The sequence below is a fragment of the Somniosus microcephalus genome, chromosome 12, assembly GCF_052327205.1.
Source record: "Somniosus microcephalus isolate GS21.2 chromosome 12, FLI_Smic_1.0, whole genome shotgun sequence".
In the NCBI taxonomy this organism is placed as follows: Eukaryota; Metazoa; Chordata; class Chondrichthyes; order Squaliformes; family Somniosidae; genus Somniosus; species Somniosus microcephalus.
Genome location: NC_140998.1, coordinates 58,015,181 through 58,035,543, shown reverse-complemented (window position 1 = coordinate 58,035,543; position 20,363 = coordinate 58,015,181). Strand labels below are relative to the sequence as shown.

Below are 20,363 nucleotides of genomic sequence, written 5' to 3'. Positions count from 1 at the left end.
AGTTGAATCTCAACCCAATCAATTCCCCCTTCAAAATGCAATACATATGCTGCACATAATGACAGACATTGACATTACAAAGCATGAAGGCAGAGGCTGAGCTATGTTAGGTCATTGAAACATACTCTATCTTGTGTCATTCTAAATAACACATAGGCACATTGGGGTTGGAGAGCTTTATTTGTGTTTGTTGTTTGGCAGCAAGGTTGACTGGCAGACAGCAAAGAATGGCAGGCTCCCATATGTCACCAATGAATTTTGAACTGAAGAGTAATTACAGCAATAATAAGAACTGCCCTGAACTAGGTTTTACTTCATGCTATGTTACAGAGGGATGGTATGCCTTGAGTACATTATATTTAAAGGGTCACCATCTTCATGAAAATCACACCAAACCACGTCACTGTGTCACTTTTGTATGGCACATTGTCAGATTGATGGATAGTCTCTTTGAGCTCTTGTCCATCAACCAAAAAAAAGATGTGCCAAATTGTTTTATGAACAGCGCCCCTTTAAAATAACACTAGGAGAGAAGGAAAAATTCAGCAGGACCTGAAAATGAAAGAACGTGGACATTGCCTTCTGCTGCGATTATTTTAAAGGGTGAGAAGTTAAATAGAAAACTAATGTAGCTGAAAAAAGCTGTGAAGGAATTGTGTTATGTGCCAGTCCGTCACTCAACTATTTAATCTGGATCAAAGATTTTGAATATTTAAAGAATAAGAATGCTTGGAAATGCTTATCATGAAGACTGTGATTTTTTTATCGTATTTTTTAATCATATTTTGTTTGTTGAGTAACGTGTCCAATGATTGATTGGACGAGCTCATCACCGGGGATAGTTGAGTTCAGCAAGAAGAATGCAGAATCCAGGGGTACCTTCTTCTCCCGGTGACAATAATTATTGACCATGGACATTAGCAGCGCTTGAATGATCAGGCTGACCCCTGGCTACTGTTACAAGCTCATTGTTATAATTTTCTGCCTCACAAAGCTGCTTGATCCAGACTGAATAGGAGCTGTCATCCCTATCCTTCTCGGACCTTGTGCACAATAAACTTGCTGACGGCAATCTGTTAAGGGTCTTTATAAGCAAGTACTCAGAGGTACCTGGTTTAAGGCCAGTCATTTCAAAAGTTATGCCGCATTCTAACTGTGATTTATATCCTTTATATTTGCTTTTGGGCTCTGACAACAAGGAGAAACTATTTTGTATTCAGTTTGGTTGAGCAGGGATCAAAATCTGTCATGTACAGATGATGGTGAAAATTCGCCACAATGAGTACAAATCCTGTTGGCCATGAAAAATGATAACGGGGTCTGACTTAATAGTATCTTCTCAGTGGAAGACGGATACCAATAAAACTCTAACAAAGTCAAAATATGATGTGTTTTTACCTGTTAGTCCATTTATTTTTACTGTTGCCAGTGCATGAGTGAGGTAGGCTCTTGACAACACACAGAAGGTGAGTGGATAATGTTATTTCTGAGAAAATAATTGGAAGCAGCATTACTCAGTAAACTGTCAAATCCAGATTTGCAGTCCTTGTTGCCCTTTCCCACATAAAACAAAGGAGAATCTGCGATGAAGTACGCTGCGAGGTGATCTACAAACCCACTTGTTCATATCATGTTTGCTTATTGTTGGCTTTCATGTGGCACACAAGTCTGTGAATGTTTGCTACTGTAGAGTGATCTGCTGCCTGATTATAACAATGTTGCATTAACATTTCTGAAGGCAGTAAACTGCTGGTTTTTGACTGGACTTCAACAATAGCAAATCACTTGCCCTACTTATTCTTTCTTTTATTCGTTCATGGGCTGTGGGCGTCGCTGGTACGCTTAGCATTTATTGCTCATCCCTAATTGCCCTTGAGAAGATGGTGGTGAGCCGTCTTCTTGAACTGCTGCAGTCCGTATGGTGAAGGTACTCCCACAGTGCTGTTAGGGAGGGAGTTCCAGGATTTTGACCCAGCGACGATGAAGGAACAGCGATATAGTTCCAGGTTAGGATGGTGTGTGACTTGGAGAGGAACTTGGAGGTGGTGATGTTCCCATGCGCCTGCTGCCCTTGTCCTTCTAGGTGGAAGAGGTCGCGGGTTTGGGAGGTGCTGCTGAAGAAGCCTTGGCGAGTTGCTGCAGTGCATCTTATAGATGGTACACACTGCAGCCACGGTACACCGGTGGTGGAGGGGGTGAATGTTTAAGGTAGTGGATGGGGTGCCAATCAAGCGGGCTGCTTTGTCCTGGATTCTATAACAATGAGAATACATTTATACACTGTAGCAGGTTAATTTGGCTGTATATTTGATAATTTGAGAGTTTGATTTGGTAGTTTATGTTTTCTTCACAAAATTAACGTCAGCTATATATGAGCTTTCCTGATGGCAGATCAGTCTGCTGATAGGAGAGGCAGCCAATCTGTAGCCCAAGGAGGGATTTATGCAAAGGAAGTACTGTAACACATTTGCATTTGGGTTAATTTGTTAACTTCTAAATCAGAGCTACTCTCCTTGGAGCAGAGCATGAAGGAGATACAATACTAGTCTACCAGCCTATTATTCATCTCAAATTATTACCATTGCTAACAATCCCATCTGCGAGTATCTGACAAATATATTCATCAATTTGCACTTGTGAATTAACGCTTTGAACACTGCATAGTTTAGGAGATGTAGGAAAGATAGGATCATAGGAACAGGTTTAGGCCATTCAGTCTCTCGAGCCTATTCTGCCATTCAGTTGAATCATGGCTGATCTGTACCTCAACTCCATTTACTCGCCTTTGATCCATATCCTTTGATATGTTTACATAACAAAAATCTGTCACTCTCAGTCTTGAAAATTTCATTTGACCCAGCACCCACAGCTTTTTGGGCAAGGGAACTGCAGACGTCCACTACCATTTGTGTGAAAAAGTGCTTCCTGATTTCACTCCTAAATGGCCTATCTCTAATTTTAAGATGTGCCCCCTTGTTCTGGATTCCCCCACCAGAAGAAATAGCTTCTCTGTATCTACTCTATTGAATTTCATTATCATTTTAAACACCTCAATTAGATCACCTCTCAACCTTCTAAACTCAAGGGGATACAAGCCAAGTTTAAGCCACCTGTCCTCATAATTTAACTCTTTTAAACCCTGGTGAATCTGTGGTATATCTCCTCTAAGGCCAATATACCCATCCTGAAGTGCAGTGCTCAAAACTGAAAGCAGTAGTCCAGTTGGGGTCTGACTATAGATTAACAATTTCCTTAGCCAGTCACTCTTTCTCTGATGATAGATTCCAATGACTTCCCCACAACTGACGTTAAACTGATGTGTCTTTTAATACCCAAGGGTGGAAATCATCAGGCTCTGGAGGTGTGTCTTAAGTCCCATTATTTTAGCCATTACAGTTTTTTTTAAATTTCTTGTAAATCAAATAAGTTCTTCTGCTTCACTTATTTTTCGGTTCCTTTATATTGCTGGTATTTTGTCCTCCACATTCACTGTGAAAACGGATACAACATACTCATTTAACAGTCTGCCATTTCCTTATTATCCATTATAGTCTTAGAAGCATCTGTCTTTTATCCCCTGAATATGTCATTGACAATTTCAAAATCTGATACATTTCCCTGACTACTGGGAGTTGCTCCATGAATGACCGTAAGAGATTTGAATGGATTGATGCCAAGTCTGAACTGCCACTGACAACTGAAGAGTTTCACTTTATAACTTTCAGCAGCTGTCCTATCCTCTGCTAAAGTGTAGGTAAGTTTATAGTAAGTTTGACTGAAGGCAGTCATTCAACCTGTTAGCAAACTATTCTGCGAGTCTGTGTATTTGGTCAGTATTTAGGTTAAATGAGATGGGATACGGCCAATGCTAATCTTGTACTAGTCCCAAAATAATTTTATGGTAGTATAGGCAGTTCAGAGGGCCCTGTTTTTCTGGGGAGCTGAAAACTCTTCCATCCATTTCTATAGTCATTACCAGGATTTTTCTTTCCTTTTTGCTATTGGCCATCTTTCTGCATTTGAGAAATAATACAGGGCATTCCACCAATCTCTGCTAACTACTCCCCTTTAGAAAAGTGTTGGGGAGTTTCTAAAGCCAGCTCAACATTGAAATTGTTTGTAACATTTTGTTTTCCAGGTACTTTGAACCTATTTCTGCGATTCAAAGGATCAACCATAACTGAAAATCTCATCTGGAGTATGTCCGGCAACCAAGGGGAACACTGGGTACACACAAATATCAACATCAATTCAAGTGGAACTTTCCAGGTGGGAAAATGAAAGTAATAGGAATATGTAGACAGCTCATTAGCATAATGTGATATTTCTACAGTGATTGGGTTACATATATATTTCTTAAATACCAGCCACTTATATTATGCAATGAAAGCGCTAAGAAAAAATTGTACTTCGTTGTATAAAAGATGCCTTTGTAAAAATACTGGCCCTGAATTACGTTGTGGGATACCAGCACATGATGGGTTAATGTATTTGTCTGAAATTCCTCTCTCTGCTATTCTGGAGTGTGTTATCTCCTGTAAAATAACTGGGTTAATGCCTCTGCTAAAATAGAAGCACGAGAAATTTCAGACCAATGCGGTGGGATAGATTTGAACGATTGGCCGGCCGCCCGCCCGATGGTGCCAGTGGGATGCCTGGTCCATTTTGAGGGCCTGGCCTCATTACGGTGCCCCTGTGTACTGTGCAGGCTGTAGGTGTGAAAGGGGTGCGCTGCTGCTGGTCGCCAGCTCCAGGCCGTCTCAATATTGCGTGAGCCTGAGGCAGACCCAGCTGGCAGAAAGGTTGGTCGGTGCCAGGGGTGAGATGGGGCCTGCGGTAGCAGCTGCCCATGTTGTTCTTGTGGAGCCCAGAGGTTGGCCCTACAATAATAATTTTAAGCTTACAGTGTTTGGTCCTCTTTGGCAGTACTACACACCGCACACTCTGCCTGGCGGCCTCCCAAAATGTCAATCGAGGCCCTATCTCCTTCATTTGTATATTTAATGAAACATAGAAACATAGAAGATAGGAGCAGGAGTGGGCCATTCGGCCCCTCGAGCCTGCTGCACCATTCAATGTGATCATGGCTGATCACCCAAATTCAGTACCCGGTCCCTGCTTTCTCCCCATACCCCTTGATCCCTTTAGCCTTAAGAAATATATCCAACTCCTTCTTGAATATATTTAATGAATTGGCCTCTACTGACTTCTGTGGTAGAGAATTCCACAGGTTCACCACTCTCTGGGTGAAGAAATTCCTCCTCATTTCTGTCCTAAATGGCATACCCTTTATCCTTAGACTGTGACCCCTGGTTCGGGACTCCCCGACCATTGGGAACATCCTTCCTGCATCTAGTCTGTCCAGTCCTGTCAGAATTTTATAAGTTTCAATGAGATCCCCTCTCATTCTTCTAAACTCCAGCGAGTACAAGCCCAATTGACCCAATCTCTCCTCATACGTCATTCCTGCCATCCCAGGTATCAGCCTGGTGAATCTTCGCTGAACTCCTTCCATGGCAAGAACATCCTTCCTCAGATAAGACGATCAAAACTGCACACAATACTCAAGATGTGGTCTCACCAAGGCCCTGTACAACTGCAGCAAGACATCCTTGTTCCTGTACTCAAAACCTTTTGCTACGAAGGCCAACATACCATTTGCCTTCTTAACCACCTGCATGCTTACCTTCAGTGACTGGTGCACAAGGACACCCATGTCTCGTTGCACGTCCCCTTCGCCCAATCTATTGCCATTCAGATAAAAATCTGACTTCTTGTTTTTGCCACCAAAGTGGATAACCTCACATTTATCCACGTTATATTGCATCTGCCATGCTTCTGTCTAATCACCCAACCTGTCCAAATCATCCAGGAGTTTCTCGGCATCCTCCTCACAGCACACACGCCCACCCAGCTTTGTGTCGTCTGCAAATTTGGAGATATTACATCTAGTTCCCTCGTCTAGATCATCATTAATATATATTGTGAATAGCTGGGGTCCAAGGACCGATCCCTGCGGTACCCCACTAGTCACTGCCTGCCACTCGGAAAAAGATCCGTTTATTCCAACTCTTTGCTTTCTGTCTGCCAACCAGTTTTCTATCCAAGTCAATATTTTGCCCCCAATCCCATGTGCCTTAACTTTACACGCTAACCTCTTATGCGGGACCTTATCGAAAGCCTTCTGAAAGTCCAAATATACCACATCCACTGGTTCTCCCTTATCTATTTTACCAGTTACATCCTCAAAAAATTCCAGTAGATTAGTCAAGCACGATTTACCTTTTGTAAATCCATGTTGACTTTGACCGATCCTGTCCCTGTTTTCCAAGTGATCAGCTATTACATCCTTTATAATGGACTCTAGCATTTTCCCCACTACCGATGTCAGGCTTACCGGTCTGTAATTCCCCGTTTTCTCCCTACCACCTTTTTTGAATAGTGGGGTAACATTAGCTACCCTCCAATCCATGGGTACTGTTCCAGATTCCATCGAATGTTGGAAGATGATCAGCAATGCATCTACTATTTCTAGGGCCACTTCCTTAAGTACCCTAGGATGTAGATTATCAGGCCCTGGGGATTTATCGGCCTTCAGTCCCATCAATTTCCTTAACACCATTTCCTTACAAATACGGATTTCTTTCAGTTCCTCCCCTTCATCAGACCCTATGTTCCCCGACACCTCTGGGAGGTTATTTGTGTCCTCCTTTGTGAAGACAGAACCAAAATATGTATTTAATTGGTCCCCCATTTCTTTGTTACCCATTATAAATTCCCCTGATTCTGACTGCAAGGGACCTACGTTTGACTTCACCAATCTTTTTCTCTTCACATATCTATAAAAGCTTTTACAGTCATTTTTAATGTTCCCTGTAAGCTTACTCTCATATTCTATTTTCCCCTTCTTAATTAATCCCTTTGTCCTCCTTTGTTGAATCCTAAGCTGCTCCCAATCCTCAGGTTTACTGCTTTTTCTGGCCAATTTATATGTCCTCTCCTTGGATCTTATGCTATCCCTAATTTCCAAGCCAACCGCCTTGCAAGAGGCAGGTGATCCAGGTGCCCATCAGTAGGCCCCTTTCATGGTGGTGTCGGCCAGATTGGGAGCGGGAACCGAGCAGTAAGTTTTCCCCGTGGTTTTCAGGGCGCTACCGTCTGGCAGAGCCAGAGAAGATCTCACCCATTGCGTTTGAATGCTAGTGTCCAACACCATTATTGAAGGCCATTAAATTTCTGTTCTATAAAATGATTCTATAATGGTATAGAAGTACTTAATACAGTGAAGTGTGATGCAAACTATGGCAGTAGAATGCTGTTGAGATTGCTGGGGTGGGAGAGGGCACAACTCCGGCCGGTCATCGCGAGGTGCAAAGAGTTTGGCATGAAACCGAGATCTGTTGAGTTTCTGCCCCACGTGGGAGGGTGGACAAGTCATCCAGCTACCCCACACAAATGTTTGGGCTCCCCCAGGAATTCCAACCAGTTATGCCTACTGACAGCAGGCATGGGTTTCATTGTGGGCCTAGTAAAGGCTCAAAGAATGTAAAGAGTGAAAAATAATTGAATCCAGAGGCCATCAATTACCTTCTTCCTTCACCCCATTTGATCCCTGTAGGGAAAAGAAAAATTCATGCTACTTAATTCTTTGCCTGTAAAGGGCCTCTTGCTTCCTCCACTGGAGCCGCAGGCAGTCACTCCAGGACTTTCCGGGACCTCATTTGGGGAGGTGCCCCTACAGGCATGGGCCACCCACCCTGTTTATTAAAAGGAGCCCCTTTCCTGAGTTTTGAGACGGGGTTGACACCCTCACCAAGTGACGACCAGAGGTCTTGCTCCAGCGGACTTTTGGTGGCGGAGCCAGGACCCAGACATTCCTGGCCCTTTGTGTCCCCATGTGATGTGAGGTGGTTGTATACTATTCACTCTGCTGCCTTAACCTGGAGTCTGCTCAAGTCCTGAAAAAAATCCTCTGAGTAGAATTGCATGCAAATAGATGGTTTTGTCCCACTGATGGAGTAAGGTTGAAAGGTGTTCCAGGATAAAATGTTTTCCACTGTAGTGCAATTCTATGATAGTAATTGTCACTCGAACTTCACTCTGGCTTTGCACTGTCATTTGTTTCCTTAGAAGATTATTTTCTTTTGTAAAAGGTGGTTTTGATTCTCAAGAGAAACCCAGGTCTTTTAGAGCCCAGACTACTAAATTAAACTATTATGTGCTTTAGACTTGCAGTCCACTGGGGTTTGACTAAATCTGCTCGAACAAAATTTAGTGGTGACCTTTAGTATCCCTTGCTTCACACTCGTCCATGGCATCGTGCAGGCTTCAAACCCAAGGCACTCAATTAATAAAAGACTCTGTAGAATGGTTTTTGGGAGTCATTCAAAAGCACATTAGTTTTCTGTAGTTGTTTCAGGGATGAAGCCATAAGAAATGCTTACTAGTGAACTGTTTGGGGCATTTCAGAGAGTGACTGAATTTTAATCATTTGAGAGAGTGTTTTTGGTCTTTTCCATCACAATATTTTAGCAATTTATCTTGGGCATCCATTACTGATTGACAAACTTTAAAATAATCTTTCTGGCTCCACTGATAGCACCGTGGGTAAATGTACTTGTGATCTGGTGATGAGAAATAATTCTGTTCCATGCTGACTTGCTGATCTCAGCTGGAACACCACTGGAGGTCTCTACAGTTAGTCTCAGTGTCCTGGCTTACGGAAGAGAAAGAAAATTAGCCACTGACCATACCCCAGATCACTATGCTGGGAAAGTATGCTTCGTTGACTGCTTCGATTGAGGACAGGAATATATTCAGCTCCGGTGCATCTTTTTTTTATTCGTTTATGGGATGTTGGCATTGGTGGCAAGGCCAGCATTTATTGCCCATCCCCAATTGCCCTTGAGAAGGCGGTGGTGAGCCGCCTTCTTGAACAGCGGCAGTCCGTATGATGAATGTACTCCCACAGTGCTGTTAGGTAAGGAGTTCCAGGATTTTGACCCAGTGATGATGAAGGAACGGCGATATACTTCTAAGTCAGGATGGTGTGTGACTTGGAGGGGAACTTGGATGTGATGGCGTTCCCATGCGCCTACTGCCCTTGTCCTTCTAGGTGGTAGAGGTTGGGGGTTTGGCAGGTGCTGCTGAAGAAAACTTGATAAGTTGCTGCAGTGCATCTTGTAGATGGTACACACTGCAGCCACGATACGCTGGTGGTGGAGGGAGTGAATGTTTAAGGTGGTGGATGGGGTGCCAATCAAGCGGGCTGCTTTGTACTGAATGGTGTTGAGCTTCTTGAGTGTTGTTGGAGCTGCACTCATCCAGGCAAGTGGAGAGTATTCCATCACACTCCTTACTTGTGCCTTGTAGATTCTAGAAAGGCTTTGGGGAATCAGGAGGTGAGACACTCGCCACGGAATACCTAGCCTCTGACCTGCTCTTGTTGCCACAGTATTTATGTGGCTGGTCCAGTTAAGTTTCTGGTCAGTGGTGATCCCCAGGATGTTGATGGTGGGGAATTTGGCGATGGTAATGCGGTTGAATGTCAAGGGACGGTGGTTAGACTCTCGCTTGTTGGAGATAGTCATTGACTGGCACTTGTGTGGCGCGAATGTTGCCGGCCACTTATCAGCCCAACTTGATCAACAGCCTGCCAACATTTACTGTCTATGCTCATACATAACTGGGGAAAGAAAGAGTTGTTCTGTCGGGATGGGCTCCACTTAAACCAGGCTGGGACCAGCGTCCTGGCGAATCGATTAACTAGGGCTGTAGATAGGGTTTTAAACTAAAAAAAGGGTCAGAGTGGTCAGGTGAGGGGAAATTTAGATATCTAAAGAGAAAGGTCAAGGCAATAGAGCAGTGTAGCGATTTGGGTGAAAATAAGCAGAGTGTGACAGTGCAGCAGAGAATAAGGTCAAAGCAGGGAATAATGGTAAAAAATGAAAATTAAAGGCTGTTTATCTGAATGCATGAAGCATTCGTAACAAGATAGATGAACTAATTGCACAAATAGAGATAAATGGGTTTGATCTAATGGCCATTACAGAGATATGGTTGCAAGGTGACCAAGGTTGGGAACTAAATGTTCCAGGGTACTTGACGTTTCAAAAAGACAGGCAGAATGGAAAAGGAGGGAGGTAGCCCTGATAATAAAGGCTGACATAAAATAAAGGCTGACATAAGGACCGTAGAGAGAAAGGATCTTGGCCCGGAAGATCAGGGAGTAGAATCAGTATGGGTGGAGATGAGGAATAACAAGGGGCGGAAAACACTGGTGGGAGTCGTATATAGGCCCCATAACAGTAGCTATACCTCTAGACAGAATATTAATCAGGAAATAGTAGGAGCTTGTAACAAAGGTAATGCAATAATCGTGGGGGACTTTAATCTTCTTATAGACTGGACAAATCAAATTGGCAAAGGTAGTCTGGAGGACGAGTTCATGGAATGCATTCGGGACAGTTTCCTAGAACAATAATTCATGGAACCAAATAGGGAACAGGCTATTTTAGATCTGGTATTGTGTAATGAGACAGGATTAATTAGCAATCTCATAGTAAAGGATCCTGTAGGGCAGAGTGATCATAATATGATAGAATTTCACATTAAGTTTGAGAGTGACTTGCCTAAGTCCAAAACTAGAGTCTTAGGGGGAGAAATTGAGTCGCGCCCCCTTTGGGGCGCTAACTTCACCGGGGCACTACTTTTAGCACCATGGAAAAATTAGCATCACTGTGGCCGAAATTGAGTGGTAGTGCTCCAAGAGGGAAGTGGGGCGCTACTGGAAGCACCCCACCTCCCTCTTGGGGTGCTACGAGGGAATATAGCGGCGCTACATGCCGCAGCGCCACCGGCACATCACACCGCGGTATTGCCCACCTGACCCTGTTGGACGTAGCATCCGGTGGTAAGTCAAGGGGTGCTACCGAAGATTGCGAGTGGGGCGCTGTGCACGGCGATGATGCCATCGCCGGCGGCGCAGCATCGCGGGGCGCTGACAGTTACCGGCGCCGCTAACCTCCCGCTGAATTTTGCCAGAGGCATTGGTGGCGCTGCGCCCAGGCGCTAGTTGCCTAGCACCCATTAGGGTGCTAACGGGATGCACAAAGCAACCGAATTTTTCCCCCTTAAACTTAAATAAAGCCAATTATCTAGCTATAAGGGGTGAGTTGGCTAAGGTAGATTGGAAAAATAGATTAAAAGGTATGGCGCTAGATAAGCAGTGACTAGCATTAAAGAAATATTTCATAATTCTCAACAAAAATGCATTCCAATGAAAAATAAAAACTCCACAGAAACAGTGATCCAACCGTGGCTAACTAAAGAAGTTAAGGATAGCATTAGATTGAAAGAAGAAGCTTATAACGTTGTGAAGAATAATAGTAAGCCTGAGGATGGGGAGAGTTTCTGAAACCAGCAAAAAATTGATAAAATGGGAAAAAATAGAATATGAGAGAAAACTAGCAAGAAATATAAAAACAGATTGTAAGAGCTTTTAGAAGTATGTAAAAAGGTAGAAAGTAGCAAAAGTAAACATTGATCCTTTAGAGGCTGAGACAGGAGAAATTATTATGGGGAATAAGGAAATGGCAGAAACGTTAAACAAATATTTTGTATCTGTCTTCACAGTAGAAGACACAAAAAGCATACCAAAAATGGTGGGGAACCAAGAGTATAATGAAGGTGCGGAACTTAACGTAATTAATATAAGTAGAGAAAAATTACTAGAGAAATTAATGGGACTAAAAGCCGACAAATCCCCTGGACCTGACGGCCTCCATCCTAGGGTTCTAAAAGAGGTGGCTGTAGAGATAGTGGATGCATTGGTTTTGATCTTCCAAAAATTCCCTAGATTCTAAAACGGTCCCATCAGATTGAAAGGTAGCAAATGTAACCCCGCTATTCAAGAAAGGAGGGCGAAAGACAACAGGGAACTATAGGCCAGTTAGCCTGACATCAGCCATCGAGAAAATGCTGGAATCCATTGTTAAGGAAGTGGTATCAAGTCACTTGGAAAATCATAACATGATTAGGCAGCGTCAGCATGGTTTTATGAAAGGGAAATCGTGTTTCGCAAATTTATTACAGTTTTTTGAGGATGTAACTTGCAGGATAGATAAAGGGGAACCAGTGGATGTAGTATATTTGGATTTCCAAAAGGCACTCGATAAGGTGTCACATAAAAGGTTATTACACAATATAAGGGCTCATGGGGTTGAGGGTAATATAATAGCATGGATATTGGATTGGTTAACAGACAGAAAACAGAGAGTCGGGATAAATGGGTCTTTTTCAGGTTGGCAGGCTTTAACTAGTGGGACGCCGCAAGGATCAGTGCTGGGGCCTCAGCTATTTACAATCTATATTAATGACCTAGATGAAGGGACTGAGTGTAAGGTATCCAAGTTTGCTAACGATATAAAACTAGGTGGGACAGTAAGCTGTGAGGAGAACACAGTCTGCAAAGGGATATAGGTGGACTAAATGAGTGGGCAGTAAGGTGGCAGATGGAATATAATGTAGGGAAATGTGAAGTTATTCACTTTGGTAGGAAGAATAGAAAAACAGAATATTTCTTAAATGGTGAGAAACTTTTAAACATTATTGCTCAGAGAGATTTGGGTGTCCTCGTGCAAGAATACAGAAAGCTAGCATGCAGGTACAGCAAGCAATATAGACGGCAAATGGCATATTGGCCTTTATTGCAAGGGGGTTGGAGTATAAGAGTAAGGAAGTCTTGCTACAATTGTACAGGGCCTTGGTGAGATCACACCTGGAGTACTGTGCACAGTTTTGGTCTCCTTATCTAAGGAAGGACATACTTGCCTTGGAGGCAGTGCAACAAAGGTTCACTAGATTGATTCCTCGGATAAGAGGGCTGTCCTATGATGAGAGATTGTGTAGAATGGACCTATACTCTCTGGAGTTTAGAAGAATGAGAGGTGATCTCATCGAAACATATAACATTCTGAAGGGGATTGACAGGGTAGATGCATAGGGAGCATAGTCTCAGGATAAGGGGTAGGCCATTAAAGACCGAGATGAGGAGAAATTTCTTCACTCAGTGGGTTGTGAATCTTTGGAATCCTCTGCCCCAGAGGGCTGTGGATGTTGAGTCTTTGAGTATATTCGAGGCTGAAATAGATACATTTTTGAACCTAGGGGAATCAAGGGATATGGAGATAGGGCGGGAAAGTGGAGTTGAGGTCGATGATCAGCCACGATCTTATTGAATGGCGAAGCAGACTCAAGGGGCCGAATGGCCTACTCCTGCTCCTATGCCTTATGCTCTTATAAATAATGACCACTTGCATTGCCAGATAGTTGCTACATCCCATGAAGCAACACACACCACTTCTTCAAAGGTAGAAAAAAAATACTGAAATAATCTTGCCATCGATTTTGAGTAATTGATACTCAGCACAAAACTGGACCAAAGGTTAGGCAATACACATTTGCCTTTAATACCCTGATATTCACAACAAAGCCTGATACTGAGCCTAGGGCAGTGTGGCGACCTTTCTAAACTGCTAGGAAAGGTGGACGCATTGATCCAAACCACCCAGTTTCAGAAAAAAACTATTAACCCATCAGGCATCAAGACTTATCCATCAGCTCTATAGTAGACCTCTTTGCTATCGGCATATCAGACCCGCCCCATCACAGAGACGTACCCCGCCCCATCGCAGAGCGGCCCTTACCCCATCGCAGTCCCGTCCACTGCCCCATCACAGTCCCAACCCCCGCCCCATCGCAGCCCCAACCCCCGCCCCATCGCAGCCCCAACCCCCGCCCCATCGCAGTCCCATCCCCCGCCCCATCGCAGTCCCACCCCCCACCCCATCGCAGTCCCACCCTCCGCCCCATCACAGTCCCGTCCCCATCCCAACCCCCGCCCCATCGCAGTCCCAACCCCCGCCCCATCGCAGTCCCATCCCCCGCTCCATCACAGAAGAAAAAAGCCATTACTCTCCAATAACAGAAGCGTGCTACTATATTTTAAATTGATACTGTATAATTCAGAAATCTACAACCTGTTCTGCTTATGTCCAATCGTTTCCAAATGTTTAATCTTCATGCACTGATCCTCTGTGTGACCCTTAGAGCAATGGGAATAGAGCCACTGCCTGCATCCCCAATCCTAATGTAATCATTAATTTAGATGCTATACAACAGCAGTATTCATACTCATAAATATTCACAGGACCACAGATAACAATAGGAATATTTAGTACAGGACTGAAATAGATTCTGCCACATAATTACATCCTACATCGTTTAATTAAAAAGATAAAAACACTTAAATGATGAGACCAATTCGACAGACAGTTAGTGTTTGAAACAACCTGTATAGGTATGTGATGTCGAATGGAAACAATTAAACTTCATGGCATTTTACACTTTCTGTCAGCCTTGGATTAGTGGCATCACTCTCACCGCTGTGTCAGACGGTTGTGGTCCCACTCCAGAGACTTGAACGCATAATCTAGGCTGACACCTCAATGCAGTACTAAGGGAATACTACATTGTCAGAGGAGCCGCCTTTCAGAAGAGACATTAAACCGAGACCCCATCTATACATTCTGGTGGATGTAGAAGATACCACTGCACTATTTGAAGAAGAGCAGGGGATTTCTGCCAGTGCCCCGACCAACATTTTTCCCACGACCAACATTTTTCCCACAACCACTACCACCAAAAACAAATTATCTAGTCATTATCTTATTGCTGTTTGTGTGACCATGCTATGCGCAAATTGGCTGTCACATTTTCCTATGTTACAACCGTGACTACATTTAAAAAGTGCTCCATTGACTGTGCAATGCTTTGGGATGTCTTAAGGTTGTGAAAGGTGCTACATAAATGCAAGTTCTTGCTTTCTTTGTATTTATCCTGTAGAAGATATGGAAACTCCGTGTCAGTGGATTTGAAATTATATAATCCGTTGTAATGAACAGGTACCTAAAATGTAGTGAACCCACGGGATAGCTTTCTTTATTCTCCATGTGTCAGAGGAAGATGGATGATATTTGATGCTGCTTTCATAGTATAACACTGCCACCTGAGGCAACCCTGACTTTGTATGGCAATGTTGTAAATAAATGAGGCAGCACTACTGCATCTAGTGGGTCACTGGGGAAGGTCTGCAGCCAAAAACTTAAAGGTTATAAACCTGACTCTTCACAATTGTGTATGCATAAGCCTGTGGAGTCAGAACAACAACTTAGACTTGTATAGTGCCTTTAACATGAGTTATTTAAAATGTGCTTTTGAATTAAAGCTTTCAATAAAAGGGTTACGTTTACATGATGGCAAGGCTGCCCGGTATATATTAAGATCCTGATGGGGTCTGAAATCAGCATCCTATAGACAATGAGGGGTAATTTGACATTCCAGCAAATGTTCAATCTTATTCCTGCTGCAACAATATCATTCATTTGAATTCGGTCAGGGATATTGCTAAATTAGGCTGGAGTGCACCACCCTGAGGTGGGAGGCTGTCTAAAAGCTGACATTGCAGAGAGATATTCTGAGAAAAAGAGATGCAAGCACCAAAAAGCAATCTGGCTTTTGGAAACCAAACGGCCCAGGCAGGCAGCCAATGAAGTGCTGCAGAAAGGTTGAAAAGATAGGAGACTGCAGGGAGAGAGGTTCTGCCCTGGACTGAAGAAAAGGATGCAGAGAGATTATTCCTGTTAAGTAAGACAACCCACTGGAGTGTGGTTAGCGTTATATGTTCTTTATTTTGTATCATTGTGCAATATAAATTGTACCAATTGATCTAAGCGACTTTGATCATACGCTGTATGTTTTACCTTACTGTAGAATTAAGCAGCTTATGATTTGAAACAAGCTTTGTCTCGTCTAGTGTTGGCTCAGTCCATCTTCAGAGAGATTGAACAAGTGCACGTGCACAGGATGCAGAGATGCAGTCCAGATCACAAGGGAGTTATGCACTCTGGGATCCCGCTACCTTATAAGTAGGTGCAGGGTGGTGTGATTCAATTCCTATAAATATAAGGCACTCAGACTCACAGGAACGACCGATGCCATTCAACCCAGAAAGTATCTGCAGCAAACCCAAATTTGTAACAGTGGGATTTGATGTGGGCATCAGAGCTATGGATGATTTGAAGTGTGTGTAGGGTGGAGCTTGGAAGACCAACAAGGAAAGCATTGGTGAAGGTTGAGGGTTTCAGCAGCAAATGGAGTGAGGTAGGGATGGAAGGAGATGTTACAGAGATGGAAATGGGTAGTGTTGGTGACGGACCAGATGCTCAGCAGGACACTGAGGTTGCATACAGCCTGGTTGACCCTGAATGAGGAAATGCTTGTTTGTAGAGTAAATGATCAACCTGTGCAGGTGTATTTTACATGAATGCATTATCCTTCAGCCATAACGTGAGGTTGAGGCAAATTTGTAACTTGCTGAAAGTGGCTAAAATGAAGTGCTGTGGTTTACAGGTTGTCACATGAATCTGACACCAAAAGCTGAAAAAGTCAATAAATAATTAGAAATAATTAACTGGAAGGAAATGTCCATCTCTTGTATACTTTAACATCACAGTATCTACTTTGGTAATATTGAATAATTTGACACATTCCAATAGATGTAAAATAATGATCTGTACGGCTGAGCAATAACAAGAGTTTTCAGTAGTATTTTGTATTAAAAATTGATCTTTACAAAATTAATTCAGCTTTGAGTCAATTTGTGTGGGCTTAAAAATGGAGGACAAGTGGTTTCCAAAGCCCAACACTGACCTGTTTCATGGCCTGAGCTATTGTTGTAGAGTCATGTAGTAACACCTGACAGCTATGCCTCTGTATTTTGCAAAATGCTTCATGGACTGAGAGTCATTCACCGAAGATGTATTTTGCACAATTGTCCCTAGAATTTGCACTTGCAATGATGTGGCAAAGCTGGGCAGCGGGAGCCATGAACTGCACTGGTACTGCCTATGACAGCTGTGCCATTATTTATAGTAACAATGCTATTCTTCCTGAGCATTTATCATGGCCTCTCCACAGGCAGTGACTATATTCTTCTCCATGGCTATATCCAGAATTCTATTCTATTAGTATAGTCCACCTTCCCCTCGCCTGTGGCCCTCACAATCTTGCTGAGTCTGTTGGCCTCAGTTCACAGTTCACAAGCTCTGGCCTATTCAAGGAGGAGGAAAAGAGAAAGAGAGTCATTGATTGTGATTTTTTCTTTAAAACACACGCAGAAAAAAAATCAAGTTGTTTTATACCAGGCTTATGAGAGTGGCCTCTAGACAACCAATGTTCAGGATTATGGCCATCAACCAAAGGTTTGTGAGTGTTGCTGGAATATTGAGTTGTAACTTGACGGCACACTGCAGTTTTTATTTCCAGCAAAATATGCAGATTGAGGGTTCAAGCCCTATTGCAGAACTTGAGCACATGATTTTTTTTTTATTCGTTCAAGGGATGTGGGCGTCGCTGGCAAGGTCAGCATTTATTGCCCATCCCTAATTGCCCTTGAGAAGGTGGTGGTGAGCCGCATTCTTGAACTGCTGCAGTCCGTTTGATGAAGGTACTCCCACAGTGCTGTTAGGAAAGGAGTTGCAGGATTTTGACCCAGCGACAATGAAGGATCGGTGATATGCTTCCAAGTCAGGATGGTGTGTGACTTGGAGGAGAACTTGGAGGTGGTGGTGTTCCCATGAGCCTGCTGCCCTTGTCCTTCTAGGTGGTAGAGGTCGTGGGTTTGGGAGGTGCTGCCGAAGAAGCCTGGTGAGTTGCTGCAGTGCATCTTGTAGATGGTACACACTGTCCTGGTTGGTGTCGAGCTTTTGAGTGTTGTTGGAGCTGCACTCATCCAGGCAACTGGAGAGTATTCCATCACAGTCCTTACTTGTGCCTTGTAGATTGTGGAAAGGCTTTGGGGAGTTAGGAGGTGAGACACTCACCTTAGAATACCTAGCATCTGACCTGCTCTTGTTGCCACAGTATTTATGTGGCTGGTCCAGTTAAGTTTGTGGTCACTGGTGACCCCCAGGATGTTCATGGTGGGGGATGTGGCGATGGTAATGCCGTTGAATGTCAAGGGGCGGTGGTTAGACTCTCGCTTATTGGAGATAGTTATTGCCTGGCACTTGTGTGGTGCGATTGTCACCTGCCACTTATCAGCCCAAGCCTGAACGTCATCCAGGTCTTGTTGCATGCGGGCATGGACTGCTTCATTATCTGAGGCATTGTGAATGGCGCTGAACACTGTGCAGTCATCAGCCAACATCCCCATTTCTGACCTTAAGTTGGGGGGAAGTTCATTGATGAAGCAGCTGAAGATGGTTGGGCCTAGGACACTGCCCTGAGGAACTCCTGCAGCAATGTCCTGGGGCTGTGATGATTGAGCTCCAACCACCACAACCATCTTCCTTTGTGCTAGGTATGACTCCAGCCAGTGGAGAGTTTTCGCCCCGATTCCCATTGACTTCAGTTTTACTAGGGCTCCTTGATGCCACACTTGATCAAATGCTGCCTTGATGTCAAGGGCAGTCACTCTCACCTCACCTCTGGAATTCAGCTCCTTTGTCCATGTTTGGACCAAGGCTGTAATGAGGTCGGGAGCCGAGTGGTCTTGGCGGAACCCAAACTGGCCATCAGTGAGTAGGTTATTGGTGAGTAAGTGCTGCTTGATAGCACTGTCGATGACACCTTCCATCTCTTTGCTGATGATTGAGAGTAGACTGATGAGGCGGTAATTGGCCGGATTGGATTTCTCCTGCTTTTTGTGGACAGGACATACCTAGGCAGTTTTCCACACTGTCGGATAGATGCCAGTGTTGTAGCTATACTGGAACAGCTTGGCTAGTTCTGGAGCACAAGTCTTCAGCACGACAGCCGGGATATTGTCGGTGCCCATAGCCTTTGCTGTATCAAGTGCGCTCAGCCGTTTCTTGATATCACTTGGAGTGAATCGAATTAGCTGAAGACTGGCTTCTATGACATGGGGACCTCAGGAAGAGGCCGATATGGATCATCCACTCAGCACTTCTGGCTGAAGATGGTTGCAAACGCTTCAGCCTTGTCTTTTGCACTCACGTGCATTGGCTCCACCATCATTGAGAATGGGGATATTCATGGAGCCTCCTCCTCCCATTAGTTGTTTAATGGTCCATCACCATTCACGACTGGATGTGGCAGGACTGCAGAGCTTTGATCTGATCCGTTGATTGTGGGATTGCTTAGCCCTGTCTATAGCATGCTGCTTCTGCTTTTTAGCATGCATGTAGTCCTGTGTTGCAGCTTCCCCAGATTGGCACCTCAATTTTAGGTACACCTGATGCTGCTCCTGGCATGCTCTTCTACGCTCATTATTGAACCAGGGTTGGTCCCCTGGCTTGATGGTAATGGTAGAGTGAGGGATATGCCGGACCATGAGGTTACAGATTGTGGTGGAATACAATTCTGCTGCTGCTGAAGGCCCACAGCGCCTCATGGATGCCCAGTTTTGAGCTGCTAGATCTGTTCTGAATCTATCCCATTTAGCACAGTGGTAGTGCCACACAACACGATGGAGGGTGTCCTCAGTGTGAAAATGGGACTTCGTCTCCACAATGACTGTGCGGTGGTCACTACTACCAATGCTGTCATGGACAGATGCATCTGTGACAGGTAGCTTGGTGAGGACGAGGTCAAGTAGGTTTTTACCTCGTGTTGGTTCTCTCACTATCTGTCGCAGGCCCAGACTGGCAGCTATGTCCTTCAGGCCTCGGCCAGCTCGGTCAGTAGTGGTGCTACCGAGCCACTCTTGGTGATGGACATTGAAGTCCCCACCCAGATTACATTCTGTGCCCTTGCTACTCTCAGTGCTTCTTCCAAGTGGTGTTCAACATGGAGGAGTACTGATTCATCAGCTGAGGGAGGGCGGTAGGTGGTAATCAGCAGGAGGTTTCCTTGCCCATGTTTGACCTGAAGCCATTCAGACTTCATGGGGTCCGGAGTCAATGTTGAGGACTCCCAAGACCACTCCTTCCCAACTGTATACCACTGTGCCACCACCCCTGGTGGGTCTGTCCTGCCGGTGGGACAGGACATACCCAGGGATGGTGATGGAGGAGTTTGGGACATTGGCTGAAAGATATGATTCTGTGAGTATGACTATGTCAGGCTGTTGCTTGACTAGTCTGTGGGACAGCTCTTCCAATTTTGGCACAAATCCCCAGATGTTGGTGAGGAGGACTTTGCAGGGTTGACTGGGCTGGGTGTGCCATTGCCGTGTCTATAGCCGGTGCCGAGGTCGATGCCGGGTAGTCCGTCCGGTTTCTTTCTTATTATTGTGTTTCGTAGAGGTTAGTTACAACTGAGTGACTTGCTAGGCCATTTCA

At 44.3% G+C, this 20,363-nt stretch overlaps 2 protein-coding genes across 3 annotated transcripts in view; one reads left to right on the top strand and one right to left on the bottom strand.

Moving 5' to 3' along the window:
- The window catches only part of LOC147109216 (uncharacterized), a 370,234-nt gene that overhangs the window by 231,051 nt on the left and 118,820 nt on the right, over nucleotides 1-20,363 (bottom strand). The gene's annotated exons all lie outside the window — the stretch shown is intronic.
- Nucleotides 1-20,363, top strand: part of mdga2a (MAM domain containing glycosylphosphatidylinositol anchor 2a) — a 1,193,698-nt gene that overhangs the window by 1,161,529 nt on the left and 11,806 nt on the right. For both annotated transcript variants that reach the window (XM_086002928.1, XM_086002927.1), the window contains one exon: nucleotides 4,139-4,269. In XM_086002928.1, the coding sequence (XP_085859054.1) occupies nucleotides 4,139-4,269 (131 nt within the window). The remainder of the gene's footprint in view (nucleotides 1-4,138; nucleotides 4,270-20,363) is intronic.